This window comes from Marmota flaviventris, chromosome 16 (assembly GCF_047511675.1).
Source record: "Marmota flaviventris isolate mMarFla1 chromosome 16, mMarFla1.hap1, whole genome shotgun sequence".
Taxonomy (NCBI): domain Eukaryota; kingdom Metazoa; phylum Chordata; class Mammalia; order Rodentia; family Sciuridae; genus Marmota; species Marmota flaviventris.
Window position 1 is genome coordinate 18,521,880 of NC_092513.1, and position 15,742 is coordinate 18,537,621.

The following is a 15,742-nucleotide window of genomic DNA, read 5'->3' on the forward strand; positions in this document are numbered from 1 at the left end:
TTTAACTTGAGAAAGTTAATAAAATTAAATATGAGCACCTATACTGAGCACTTGTTCTCCAGAAGGGTTGCATTTCCTTCTGTTCCTCTCAGTGGCAGCCCCACTGGTTTAGAGCCCTATTTCCACCTGTACTATCACAACACCTGTAAGTATCATTTCCACTTGACTGTTTTGTTCATTTAAAATATCCTCTGAGGTAGCCTACCTGCTGGGATGTCCACCTATTTCCTGAGTCCAAGTTATTACTGTTTTTCTTGGTGATCTAGTTACATAGTTTCAAGTGCTTTGCTTCAAGTTTCTTTTTTTCATAAATCCTCATATTTTGAGTGCATGGTTTTGCAGTATGGCAGTTTTCAGAAATGGATATATTGTGTCATAGTATGAATATGTGTTTAAATTCAGTTAATGTTAAATTCTCTGTTTTCAACTCATTTAATTTTTTAAAAAATAAAAATGCCATTTTATCATTAAAAAGAAGGAAACAGAATTATGGATATTTGAAAAAAATTCATATCTAAATTCTCTTTTCAAGTTCCACATTGCAGAAGTAATTAGTGTTAACTATTTGTTATGTCTTGCCTAATTTTTTCTACGTATTTACATATATAGTTTGCATTTTCATACATATATAGTATCAAAATATGATCATAGAGATAGTTTTGGTTGACTGTACATGTTTCTGTATATGTGTTTCTGATATACTCTGGGAATGGTCATTGGTAGGTAGGTATATGTCTAGCTTAGGAAATAATGCCAATTCCTTTTTTTTTTTAACCCCAAAAGATGCTTATTCTAATTTGCACTGTCACAAACAGTATATGAAAGTTCAGTTGCTCCACATTCTTAAAAACAGTTCATTCTTTCTTGTTTTACTTATTTTGGTGGAGGCAGTTTTAACTTGCATTTCCCTACTAACTCCTGAAGTTGAATACCTTTTTTATTTTTATTGACTGTTTTGATAATTTCATTTGGCAAGTTACTGCTCAAGAAGTTAGTTTTTTTTCTGGATGCCATTATTGTTCTTTTTGATGTATTAGAGTTCTTTACATATTAGATATGTTTTACGAGTATTTTTTCTCAATCTGAATTGCCTTCTCACTTTTATTTATTTATTTGTTTATTTTAATATTTAATTGATTTTATTTTTTAAATACATAACAGTGGAATGCATTACAATTCTTATTACACGTATAGAGCACATTTTTTCATATCACTGTTTGCATATAAAGTATGTTCACACCAATTCATGTCTTCATACATGTACTTTGGATAATGATGTCTATCACATTCCACCATCATTGCTAACCCCCTGGCCCCTCCCTTCTCGTCTTGCCCTTCTGGCCTTCTCACTTTTTTAACGGTGTCTTTTAATGAAAGAAAGTTCTTAACCTTAGTATTTTCACATACAGGAGCATGGTGGTGCACACCTGTAATCCCCATGGCAGCTCAGGAGGCTGAGGCAGGAAAATTTCAAGTTTGAGGCCAGCTGCAGCCTCAGCAACATACAAGATCCTAAGCAATTTAGTGAAACCCTATTAAAATAAAAAATAAAAAGGAATTTGGAGGTGTGATTAAGTGCCTTTGGGTTCAATCCCTGGTATCAAAAAATATATATGTTTATATTTTATCAAATATATTCTAATACTTCCCATCTGGAATTGGTTTTTGCATATGATATGAGGTAAGGAGTTCAGATTCATTCCCCCCTCCCCATCTGAATAGCCAGTTGATCAGCACTACTTACTGAAAACACCATCCTTTCCCCACTGTACGACTGAGTCAACTTTTCATCAATCAGATGTAGGAGGTATCTGTTTCTGGACCTCATTCTTACTTTGATGAGTTTGTTTATCATTGTACGGGTTGACTACCCTCTCTTTAAAATACATGGGTTTCAAATTTCAGGACTTTGGAATATTTGCATAGATTTTACCATTTAGTTATCACTAATCTGAAAATCTAAAATCTACAATATTTCAAACTATAAAACTTTATTATTATTATTACTTTTTGCAATGTTGAGAATCGAACCCAGAGTCCTTTGTATGCCATGCAAACACTTCAACATTGAGACATATCCCCAGCCCAAAATATGAAAATTAAAGATTCTCAACCTGTTTGCTAAGCTATAGGCTCAGTACTGTGTACTCTTAATTAATAAAGTTTTATAGTAGTTCTTAATGTGTGGTAATGTAACTTCTTCAATTTTGAATCTCCAAATGGCTCAGTTTGTCTTTGGTATTTTCAAATAAATTTTAGAATTTAAATTTGGTAATTTCTACAAGAAAACTTCTGGAATTTTACATTAATTCTAAAGATCAAGAAAAGGAAAACTAACATCTTGAAAACACCGAGTTTTCCAGTTCATGAACTTAGTATATCCCTCCATTTATTTAGGTTTTTGTTTAATTTCTTTCCATGCTGTTGGAAGACCTAGCAATATTAAACCTGAGAACTAATAAAATATTTGTATTAAGACAGTGTGGTATTGGTACAAGTATATGTAAGTAGCCCAGTGGAAAAGACTAATGTGTCCAAAGCCAGGAATATTAGTTTGTTTTTATTTTATGTTTCAAATTGCCAAGTGCTTTTAAGATATAAATTAGTACAATCTTTGGTGTTATTTTAGTAAATGTCTGTTTTTTTCTTTTCCACAGGTGTGGACCATGTTTGAGGATTGCCCCAGCTTTCAGTTCTATGAGTAATAAATATCCACAAGCTGTTTTCTTGGAAGTAGATGTACATCAGTGTCAGGTAAGGGAGAGGAGTCCTTGTTTTCTTTTACTTTTGAATAAGTTTGAAATCCAATGTGAATATCTTTTGTTTATCTTTATGCACGTAGTACTTTGTCCTTTAGCAGGTAGGAAAATGTTATCATTTTTATGAATGTCATTCTGGCTACATTAGTTATGAAAGGTAGCACATTATTTGTTTGGGATTTGTATTTTTTTCCAGATGTAAAATTAATACGATATGGTTACAGTAACAGATTAGGCCAATATTCCTGATGAACTTAGATGCAAAAATATTTTTAAAAAATTAGCAAATTGTGTTCAACAACATATTTAGAAGATTGCATATTGGTTTTATTCCAGAGATGCAAGATGTTTTAATATATGCACATCAATAAATGTAATTCATCACATTAACAGAATTAATTAAGAATCATTAAGTAATCTCAGTTGATACAGAGAAGGCCTTCAACAAAATTCAGCACCCATTCATGATAAAAACTCTAGAGAAACTAAGGATAGAAAGAAACTACCTCAACATCATAAGACTATGTATGGAAAACCCAAAGCCAACCTTATAGTAAATGGGGGAAAAACTAAAAGCATTTTCTTTAAAATCTGGGAGAAGACAAGATTGTCTACTCAGACTACTCCTATTTAATATGGTACTAGAAATTCTAGCCAGAGCTATTAGGAAAAATAAGGAAATAAAAGGATAAAAATAGGAACGGAAGAAGTCAAATTATTACTCTTTGTAGATGATATGATCCTATTCCCAGAAGATCCCAAAAAAACTACCAAAAAGACTGCTAGAGCTAATAAACAAATGTGATAAAGTAGCTGGTTACAAAATCAACATTAAAAAACCAATAACTTGGGTTGTGGCTGGGGTTGTGGCTCAGAGGTAGAGCACTGGCCTAGCATGGGTAAGGCACTGGGTTTGACCCTCAGCACCACATAAAAATAAAATAAAGATATTTTTAAAAAAGAAAAGAAACCCATAGCTTGGGTTGGGATTGTGGCTCAGTGGCGGAGCATTTGCCTCGCAAGTATGAGGCCCTGGGTTGGATCCTCAGTGCCAAATAAAAATAAATAAATAACATAAAGGTATTGTGTCCATCTACAACTTAAAACACACATACACACACACACACACACACACACAAATACCAACAGTGAATCTGGTGAGAAAGAAATTAGGAAAGCAATTTCATTTACAGTAGCCTCAAAAATAAAATAAAATAAAATCCAAGGAGTCAGTCTAACCAAGGAGATGAAAGACCCTCTACAATAAAAACTGTAGAACATTGGAGAAAGAAATTGAAGAAGACCTCAGAAGATCCCATGGTCATGGATAGGCAGAATTTATATTGTTCAAATGACTGTACTACCAAAAGCAATATATAGATTCAGTGCAGTCCTGATCAAAATACCAATGACATTCTTCACAGAACTAGAAAAAAACAGTCTTAAAATTCATTTAGAAGAATAATAGCCATATGAATTAAGAATAGCCAAAGCAATTTTAAGCCAAAAAAGCAATGCTAGATGCCTCATAAATACCATCTTCAAATTATACTACAGAGCTACAGTAACAAAAACTATAAGATACTGGCATTAAAACAGATACATGGACCAGTGGTACAGAATAGATGACACAGAAACAAACTCACACAGGTATAGTCAACTGATCCTTGATGAAGGTGGCAAAAACATACATTGGAGAAAGACAGCCTTTTAAACAAATGGTGTTGGGACAACTGGTATTCCATTTGTAGGAAGAATGAAACTAGACCCTTATTTCTGACCCTGTACAAAAATCAACTCAAAATGGACTAAGAACTCAATTAGATCAGAAACTATGCAACTTCAAGAAGAAAATGTAGGGTCAAAACTCTAGCTTTTAGGCACAGCTAACAACTTTTTCAGTAGGATTCCTGAAGCTCAGGAAATAATGCTGATAGTTAATAAATGAGACAGCATCAAATTAAAAAGTGTCTGCACAGCAAAGGAAACAATTAACATTGTAAAAAAAGAACCCATGGAACAGGAGAAAATCTTTGTTAGCTACTTTTCTGATAGAGAATTAATATCTAGAATACATAATGAGCTCAAAAAACTTTACACCAAAAAAATCAAAGAACCCGATTAATACATGGTCAAAGGAACTAAACAGATACTTCTCAAAGGAAAACATGCAAGTGGCCAAAAAAATGTATGAAAAATTGTCCAACATCATTAGTAATTAGGAAAATGCAAATCAAAGTACACTGAGAATTTATCTCACTCCAGTCAGAATGGCAGTCATTAAGAATACAAATAATTATAATAAATGCTGGAGAGGATGTGGAGAAAAAGGAACACTTCTACACTGTTGGTGGGACTAAATTAGTACAACCACAATAGAAATCTGTATGGAGGCTCCTCAAGAGAATAGGCATGGAATTACCTTATAACCCAGCTATACCACTTCTTAGTATTTATCCTGAAGAATTAAAGTCATCTCACTGCACTAATCCCTGCATCCCATGTTTATAGCAATATATTTCACAATTGCCAAACTATAGAATTAGCTTAGGTATCCATCAGTGCATGAATGGATAAATAAAACATGGTATATATGCACAATGGAGTTTTAGTCTTCCATAAAGAAAAATAAAATCATGGTATTTGCAGGAAAATGGATGTAATTAGTGACCATCATGTGAAGTGAAATCAGTTAAACTCAGTTTAAGGGTCATGTTTTCTCTCATATGCCAAAGCTAGACAGGAGAAAGGAAAACAAAGCTAGACAGGAGAAAGGAAAACAAAGATGGGAGTGGATTTCCTAAAAATCAAAGGGATATCAATAAAGGAACCAATATGTGAGAGACGTGGGGAGGGAGGGGGAAAGTGCTAGGGAGTGATATTGGCGAAATTATATTGTTATGTTGTGTGCATGTACACATATATAACAGCAGATCTCACCAATAAGTACAACTATAATGTACCAATTAAAAAAAGGGAAAAAAAGGGTAACAGATCACCTGGCAGTTAGTTCCATATTTTACATTTTTAAAAAAATATTTTCAATATCTAGATTTATTTATTCTACTAAGGCATTGATTGACTATAAAGTCATAACAGAGAATTCTTATATTTGATTTGAATTGATCAGTTAGTAATCTTATCTCTGAAACTATATATTCAGCAGAAATTTTAAAATACTGATTACTCTTGATTGATACACAGTGTTGTAGGTAGGTAAATTGCCCTGATGACTTAGTTGAAATGGCTGTATGACAGTTCTGTATTTGCATATTTAGAAATATGTAGAACTCTTAAGGAAAAAAAGAATTTTGGAAGGTTCTTCCATATACTAATTATAGAATTTTTAGTTCTAAGGAACGACTTTGCAGCACTTCATTTTTTTTTTTTTTTTTTTTTTTTTGAGACTTTGTATTTGCTACATTTCTGAGTATGGAAAATTTTTAGAATATCATATAGTTAGAAGTTTGGGATTTGGCGTAAGTCCTGCATTACACATCTGTGTTTTTGTACTTAAGTCATATGTTATTGGACTGTATCACTTTACTAGCCCTTATTTTAAGTACAGTATTCACTATCTCTAATCTGAAAGTGCTTTCCTTTGGAACTCTGCTGTCTGGTGTGGTAATCACTAGTACATGTGGTTTTTGAGTGCTTGAAATGTGGCAAATTTGATTTTACCTGTTTCTTCTTACTTTTTTATTGTGGATGCTAGAAAATTCAAAATTACATGCATAACTCATAGGTCATGATTTATATATATATATATATATATATATATATATATATATATATATTTAAATTTTTATTGTTGGTTGTTCAAAACATTACATAGTTCTTGATATATCATATTTCACACTTTGATTCAAGTGGGTTATGAACTCCCATTATTACCCTGTATACAGATTGCAGAATCACATCAGTTACACATCCATTGATTTACATATTGCCATACTAGTAAGACACTAGTATATTTATTTGGATAGCACTGTTCTAATGTTAGTAATTGTTTTTTTCACTTACATGGCTAAGAAGATATCCCTAGGCTCTCTTTGTAGGTTTTTTTCTTTAAACAATCTACTGGTACCTTTTCATAGTATTTGAACATATAAAGTAATACATTTGCTTTACTACTTTTTTTTTTTTTTTTTTTTGTGGTGCTGGGGATTAAACCCAGGGCCTCTCACATGCTAGACAAGTGCTCTAGCACTGAGCTATACCCCCAGTCCCCGACTACTTTCTAATACTTATCCACAAAAAGTTTGAATCATATTTCTTACTGGTTATTAATGGCTAATTTATTTGTGGTATAAAATTGAGTTAGGGCAGAATTTTAAAAGATAACTTGCACATTTGTGGATGACTGGAATTCTCTGTTTCTATAAAAGTAGAAATTGAGTGAGGGTTGCAATACAAAAGACATTGCCTCCTTTTTATGGGTAAATTGGCAACATTTTTCAGATATGTACTTTTTCTTAGTAGCATTGGTTTATGTTAACTTAGTAATACCCTTTGTGGCTGCTCATTCTGAGAAATACATACTATGTAATTATGAGTTAACTGTCGGGTATAAAGCACAATTTCTGTATTGCAAGCTAATTATTCTATTGGATGAAGTATTTTTACAGTAAAACTTAAAAAATAGGGTTGTTCTTTTTTGTGGGTAAAGGTAACATTGCTATGCCTCAGTAGGAACTCTCTTAGAAATAGGTCTGCTTCTTTTTAACAATTAGGAATATGTTGTCTTACATATTTTTTTAGTTAAAGCTTGTGATATTTAACTTTCATAAAGGTATAAAATGGTTAAGATTAATTTTTTTTATAACAGTGTTTAATTTGCCAATTCTAGGGAACTGCTGCCACAAACAATATATCAGCAACACCTACGTTTTTGTTTTTTCGAAACAAAGTGAGAATTGATCAATATCAAGGAGCAGATGCTGTTGGATTAGAAGAAAAAATCAAGCAACACTTAGAAAATGACCCTGGAAGCAATGAGGACACAGATATTCCAAAAGGCTATGTATGTAGATAGAAAAATGAAATAATAATATCATTATTTGGTTGAAATGAAATGAAATTGACTATGTGTTCATATTTTTTCTCTTACTAATTCAGAATATTTTCATGTAAGAACTTTGAAACTGAAGTTGACTATTGAGTGTTGGCTGTATGTCTGTGTTATAACCTTAAGACTACATCATAAACTACTTTTTCCTAAATTTCTCCAGCTAAATGTCTTTCCTACTTGTTTTATCTGTTCCCTGAACTATTTAAATAGCCACATTCTAATACTTGTTTTATACTTTATCCCCACAAAAGTGAAGAAATATGTATTGGAAAGTATTCCACATTTTTATAATTATGTAAAATAATTTGTGAATTTTAACATGTTACTATTACCTTCTGAACTCCCTTTGCCACCACTTCTTATAGTTTTCTCTATCTTTTTAAATGTATTATTACCTCTTTTCTGGCATTCATTTTTTTTTTTCTTTAGTTTTTGGTTTAATTTTGTCTTAGAATCAAATGTGACTGTAGTATCATGTTTTCCTAAGTTTTAAGAGCAAGAGCTGGGGTTATAGCTCAGTAGTAGAGCACTTTCCTAGCACGTGTAAGGCACCTGGATTTGATCCTCAGCACCACATAAAAATAAATAAAATAAAAGTATTAAGTCCATCTAAAACTAAAAAAAAATTTTTAAATGATAGAGTAAGTTAAAACTTTTTTTACATAATAACTTAACGAATAGTGTTTGAAAACTAGTCTAAATAACTGTAATGCAGTATTTTTATAGTTTGAGAGCTATTCATAAAGGAAGTAAAATTCAGAAGTATTTCAAGGTAGCAGATTTGTTTATACAGATTTGTAAATTCTGCATACTAATATGTTTTATTAATTTCATAATTTTTTTGTATGTTTTTCACAGTATTACTGTATTGGTAGATCAAACAATGAATTTTTAAAAATGTTACCTTAAGTTATAACTAATATATTTTAAAATGTGTATCAGATAAATTAAAGCAGATCTATATGATAGAGTTATCTGTAAGTCCTTTCAAAAATCTTTTACTTCATGCTGAGTAAGGAGAAAGTGTAGTCAGGTAAATAGGAGAGATTCTTTGTGTGTGTTTAAGGAGTGTCAAACAATGTCTGTAACGTGTGATACTGGCATTAATGATTTTAAGTTCGGGAAGTACAGTGTTTATTTAAAATAGAACTATAATTTGAAGTTGTAACATCCAATTAGAAAGTATGAACATGTTGTTGAAGTCAGGGCTGATAATTACTGAGCTGGGCCCATTTTGCCTGTCATGTAGCATGCCAATCACTGAAATGACAAGTTTTGTAAAAGAGAAAGTTTATTCACAAGGCAGCCAAGTGTGGAGATGGAGTGTAAGTCTCAAATCTGCCAGTCAGAGATAGGATTTAGGGATATTTATGGGGATGTGACTTGGTGGTAAAGCACCCCTGGGTTAGGTTCCTAGTACTACCCCCCACCAAGGAGGGAGGGAGGGAGGGAGGGAGAGAGAGAGAGAGAGAAAGAAAAGCAAACAAGCAAGCAGGGTGGTCTAAGACTTGAGAAAAAGTGTAGGTAACTTTGTGGCTTTCTAAAGTGTGTATGTTTGGAAAGTAGAGAAGTTAATGTGATCTCAGGACAGAGAAATAAATCACCTGTTGGACAGTTGCACCGGACCAAGTGAAGGCTCAGTGGTTTAAATTGGTCTAAGCTAGATAAAAGCTGCCTCCAAGTTCCTGAAAAACAACTTAGGCAACTGTTACTATCCTGATCCAAGTTACAGAGGTTTTATCTCTAGCAAAGTTAAATAGTCTAACAATATATTTTGATTTCATCATCAGCACCTCTCATTTTTTATTTTAGTCCTTGTAGCTCATGTCCTTTATCTAAGATTATCTTGGCCTGAGACTTTTAGTTTTATACAGCTTGGGATCATCCCTAGGGCAGAATTTGTGGTATCTCAGAGTCCATGTTCTGTAAAACATCTTACACAACAGTTAGAAAGGAGCAAATTAGAATCAGAAGTAAAAAGTATAAAGGATTGGTTAGTGTAAATGAGATTAGGCCAGCTTCTTTGTTAGCTGGCAGTTTTAAGTTAGAAGAGAGGTCTTAATTCTTTTGATGCTTTCATTTTGGGGATTGTGTTTCAGGTAATTCTGCAAGAGGTACATGTTTACATTTTTAAGCCCTTTTTAGTAAATGCTTAACAGAAGGTTGTAGCCTGTTGAACTTGGTTTCAGTGACACTGTTTAAAAAATTTTGGAAATCACTTAACTTGTAAACTGTTGTGTTTGTATTTTTATATGATTATTTTTTCCTTTATTGCTCAGTGTGTTTGCATGAAAAAAGTCTTAAGAATATGACAGTCCTGCTATTTAGCTACAGTGATACTTGTTTACATCAACCAAGTGTGATATCAGTGTTTTGGTCTCAGGTAGGATCTAAGGTAGGGGGTGGTGGAATGAGTTTTAAGGAATAAAAATTTAGTTTTCATGCAAATATTGTATACAAAATGTGCAAAGCTATTAAAATGTATGCATATTTTTTCTATCAGGTATCACTCAGGACATTAAAGTTTTGAACTGTTTAGGTCCTATAAGTTTATTAAATATTTAAAGCTAGTAATATGTTCCTAGGAATATTCTTACCATACAAATAGACAATTAATAGGGATAATTGTCACTGAATGAAAACCTGTATCTTAAGTAGTTTTTTGATAAAAATGTGGGTTTCTTGGATTAAAGAGTTTTAATCATTATGTTCTAAGACTCAGAAGCTTTGCAGTTATTGGTTTTATAATTCTATTGTGAAACTTTTCAAAAAACATTTATTTAAGTATTTATTACATGTGGTGCTTAATTATTTATTATATGTGGTATTGGGGATTGAACCCAGAACTTTGTACATGTTAGGCCAGTGCATTAACAACTGAGCTACCTCCCCAGCTATTTTGAAACTTAATTTTACAGGTGCCAGAGTTAAAAGGATATGAGGAATTTCTTTAAAAACTGACTGAACAAATATAATTCACTATAATTTTTAAGAGAAATTACATGTGTCTCTTTTGGGGTATGGAGATATTGCAAAGATATAAGTATGATACCCAAAAGCTAAAAATCTTAATAGATTCTTAATCAGATATAAGAAAATGTTTTTCTGAAAAAGACTTTTAGTTCTTAAAATTGGTTTTTAAGGTTGGGAAAAATTTAAAGCATTGTGTCTTGTTTCTCTTGCATTTGCTAAAAGAGTAGGTAGTAGACAGTATAGCTTCAGATAATCCCCTTCATGCTCTCTGCTAGGTCTTCCTCTCTTCAGAAGTTCGAATGCTAGGCACTTTTGAATGGAGCTTGTGCTGCCTTGTGTTCTGAATCTTTAGGTATATTAGTGTATTTCAGTACTGTGGAACTTTTGATTACTTAACTTGTTCAGGGATTTTGACATACAAATTTGTCATAGTTGTCAAAATGAAATCAAATTTATGTAACCCTAATTTAGGTAGTAAGTAGACAAACCTTTGTTGAGCCAAAAATATAGAAAGGTTTGTATGACTTTCCTGTGTGTTACCTCACTGCCCACTTTCAGTTTTTGCAGAATTCTGTATAAGTTAAGTTATAGAAAGCTTGATGGTTCATCTCTTAATATTTTAATATGTAGCTACTAAGGACAAGCACATTTTCCTGTATAACCATGGTACCATAATTACTTCTAATACATTTAATATTGACCCAACATCTCTAATTTCTTACATTCATATTTCCTTAATAATCCCCAAAATGTCCTTTTTCCCAATCTAGGATCAAATTAAAGATCATGAGTTGCATTTGTTATTTCTCTGGTGTTCTTCAGTCTAGAAACCTTTCCCTGTCGTTTTTTCCTTTCATGACTATATTTTAAAATTCTAAATCAACATCATTCTAATAATATGGAAACTACTAGGCACATGGGTAGATCTAACATTCATTTATGTGACTGAGTAAATGAATTTTTAATTTTATCTAATTTTAAATTGTCACATGTAGCTAGACTATTCCATAATCTGAATTTATATGATTTTCTTATATGTCCTCATTATTGGCAAGTTGATCATATAGTTAGATATTTCTTTTTTATTGCATATTTTTAGAGTATCATTTTGCAGTTATGTCATAAGTGCTAGTATAATTATATCTTGTAGTATTATATAAGAAAACACTTCAGTGCAGGTGTTTACTTTTTTTTTTTGTTCTGCGGATCAAACCCAGTGCCCCATGTATGCTAAGCATAGCACTGTACGATTGAGCCACATCCTCAGCCCTAAAGCAAGTATTTACATGTGGTATTTTTTTTGTGTGTACCCCACAGTAAATCAAAATAAAAGTTATATTAAATGATTTACTCATTTAGTTAATGTTCACCATTAAGATATTAAAAGTATGATTGCAACGTTGTCTTCATATGTAGGGTTTTAATCCTAGTGGTATGTAGGTAGATACGGACAGCATTTAAAAGATTTTGCCAGGACTACCCTTTCTAAGACAAATGTTCATGAAGTTCAGAATAATTTTACTATGGTAAAACTTTGCTCTGTAGCCTTCCTTTTCTTCTTACCATCTTTTTGAATTGGCTATGTTACCCTGAGTAAAACATTTAATATAACATTTTGACCTTGAAAGCATTTAGGGTATTTGATGAATAAATAGGGATTTATACAAGTGAATTACTATCATTTTGATTTTTATTTAATCTATGAAAAATATTTTTTCAGTTTTTCAAAACTATATAGTATATATATGTATAAATACACATTTATATGTATGTAGTCTTTCAAATATGTATTCATACACGCTCAAACTCACAATATGAAGAAAGTCCTTTGTGATGGAAAGCTGAACAAGTGATTGATAATCTATACTACTTGGTAAACTTTAAAAATAGTTCTTGTGGTAAGTGAAATGGATACATATCTAAAAAGGCATAGTTTACCAAAACCAGCTCCACTATTTAACAGAACACCTAAATAGACCAATTAGCATAGAGAAATAAAGGAAACAGTAAAATAGCTCTTCTATAAAGGTCCATATAACTTCACAAATGAATGTTTCCAAATCTTTAAAAATCAGGTAATCTGATGTTACAACTGTTTTTTAAGACGGTAAAGAGAAAACTTTCAAATTTCTTCTTGAAGTAAATATAATATCCCAGAATCTAGTAAAGTATATGACAAAAAGAAAAGCCACAGATCAGCTTCAGTGATGAGTATTGTAAAAATTTTAAATGTTGGTAAACAAAAATCAAACTTTTAATCTATTAGTAGAATTTTAAAATACTATCGTGAACAAAATTGAGTTTATTTCAAGCATTCAACTCTTTGGTGTTGTGGTGGAAATATGAAAGTGTTGGTCAACATAATATCCATGAGACAGGAATATGGTGACTGACACCACAGGAACCAAGCAGCAGAATACATTGTAGTAAGAGATCTACAGGCTTAATGACTGTAGATTAAAAGAGACTTAAGAGACATTAACCAAAGACCATGTTTATACTTTTTGGAATCTGTATTCTGAGTTTAATACTTCAATTCTAGAATATTTTATAAACAGCCCAGGAAATTATAAAACTGATACTTAATACTAAAGTATTATTATGGGTTTAGTGGCAGTAATGATATTAATGTGTTTTTAGTCTAGAAAGAATCAGAGATTTAAAATTTTAACATATTTCTACCAAATGCAAATACTTTTTAAGTTTTGATTTCAATTTTTTTCAGATGGATTTAATGCCTTTTATTAACAAGGCTGGTTGTGAATGTCTCAATGAAAGCGATGAACATGGTTTTGACAACTGTTTACGAAAAGACATGACCTTCTTGGAATCTGACTGTGATGAACAGGTAATTGCTTGACTGAAGGTATAGGGATTGTCACTATTTATCCCTACTATTTATTTCTTTATCATGTTCCCATCTCGTGGTTCATCTCTCTCTCCCCTCCAGATGATCAGTTCTTCCTTTCCTTTTTATAGCTTTTAGTTTCTTTGACTCTGATCCTTTGACCATCCAGATTCACTTTTTTCTTCTGTATAAGCTGCCAGACTTATTAAGAAAAATTGGAGAACTCTTGGATTGCTCCCACTGTTCAGTTGGGACATCACCGCTCTTTCGTCCTTTTTTTAATCCTTCATTTCCCTTCTATACATTTTTCCCACACAGATGAGTTTGTGTCTGAGGAATAGAGACTAATTAGATGAACACTCCCTATGTGGCTAGCTCCTCATTTCCGCATATAAACCTGTACTGGTTTTTTTCTTTGCTTCCCTGCAACACCCTCATCCAGAAGAAGTAGGACACAACAACCTTCATTGGGCCATTTTTTAACTTCACCTGGGTATTATTTTCTTTACTTTCTATGCCATTGTCTCTGATTTGTCCTCATTCTAGTTCATCTTGTATATGCTCACAAAAGTTATTTTTTTGAAGTACAGATCTGCATATTTCTCTGTGTTTAAAGTATTACATGATTGTTCACTGGCTTTAAGAAGATATCTTGCTGGCTTAATGTGTTTCTGGCTTTTTGGTCTCTTATCCTTCTTTCATTTGTAGCTCAGTTCTCTAAACTTGTAATGCTTTCTATTTTTTGATACATTATTATGGATAAAATTTAAAAAGTGTTGGTATAACCAAAGGAATTGGCCTAGTCATTTTCTTAGACCACAAAATGATTCTGAAATTATAAATTCAAATCTTAAATATAAACCTTTCATTAATGAGGGACACCTTATTATAGCTTTGAGAGTGTCATTCATATTTTGTTCCTCGTGAATGGTACAGTAACATGATATATATTAGCAGGACTGCCTACAGCCTCCCTGAAATCTTTCTTACTGGTTAGAAACATAGGTACTTATGTCAAAAACAATTATGGCTGGAAAGAGTGTTGAATGAATGACTCACACATTCTGAGACATAGGCATCCTGGCAGTGTTTTGTACCCTAGTTCTCTTATGTGGCCTTCCAGATTTAGTTAAATAACTTTAAGATGGAAGTTTGAAGGTATACTGTTGAGCTATAGAAGTTCTGTTCTGGGGATTGGACTCAGGGTCTCATGCATGCCAAGTACATGCCCTAGTCCTTGAGCCCTATTCTTTCTTTTGAGTTTGGGGTAGGAGTCCATATAAGGGCTAGTTTCTCTGTGTAAGCTATTCATTGCCTCTAAATTATCATCCCATAAAAGCTGTATACTACATATTAACATGTGTAGTTTAAATTTTATTTTAATTTGGGGGTGGATTTTGTTTGATTTGTTGGGAAGTAAATTGCCTGCCAGTTTTTAGTTTACAAGACCATAGGTTCTAATGCATAATTTTAGTAAATTTACGTCATTAATTTTTTTTTTCACCGTTCACTTACATAAATAATTTATGGTGGTATTTCTCAAATGTCAATCTAATCAAGTTTCTTTCAACTTACTGATTTTCCATATTGCATAGGTTTTGTTAGATGAACTTGGTGTTTTCTGTGTCTGTTATTTTTATTCTGCTTAGGTATTTTGTGTATTCAAGGTGTTCAAGAGCCCTTTTATAATGAAACTATTTTCCCCACAGCTACTTATTACTGTGGCATTCAATCAACCTGTTAAACTTTATTCCATGAAATTTCAAGGGCCAGATAATGGTGAGTAAAGGACAGCTTTTCTTCAAATTAACCTGCTTTCCTAGACTTGCTAGCACATATTTAAAACTTTTTATTACATTGAGATAGATATTCCTTGTCTTGGGAAAGAGTGGAATTGTTTTTGGAAGAATATAAATGAATAGACAAAAAATGTGGAATTATTAGGAATTGGAATTATAAATAAATAGAACTTTTATTTCTAAACTTTTATTTTAAAATTTGTTTCCCGTTAGTGTACAAACTACTGAACCCTTCTTTCCAACTTTATATTCTTAGCAGCTGTTTTTTAGAGTCAAAACTAGATGAGATTGA

At 32.2% G+C, this 15,742-nt stretch overlaps 1 protein-coding gene across 1 annotated transcript in view; it reads left to right on the top strand.

Annotated features, from left to right (window-relative positions):
* Txnl1 (thioredoxin like 1) overlaps positions 1–15,742 on the top strand; it is a 30,713-nt gene that overhangs the window by 5,129 nt on the left and 9,842 nt on the right. The window contains exons 2-5 of the mRNA XM_027949043.2: positions 2,658–2,754; positions 7,609–7,782; positions 13,529–13,651; positions 15,361–15,430. Of these exons, the coding sequence (XP_027804844.1) occupies positions 2,658–2,754; positions 7,609–7,782; positions 13,529–13,651; positions 15,361–15,430 (464 nt within the window). The remainder of the gene's footprint in view (positions 1–2,657; positions 2,755–7,608; positions 7,783–13,528; positions 13,652–15,360; positions 15,431–15,742) is intronic.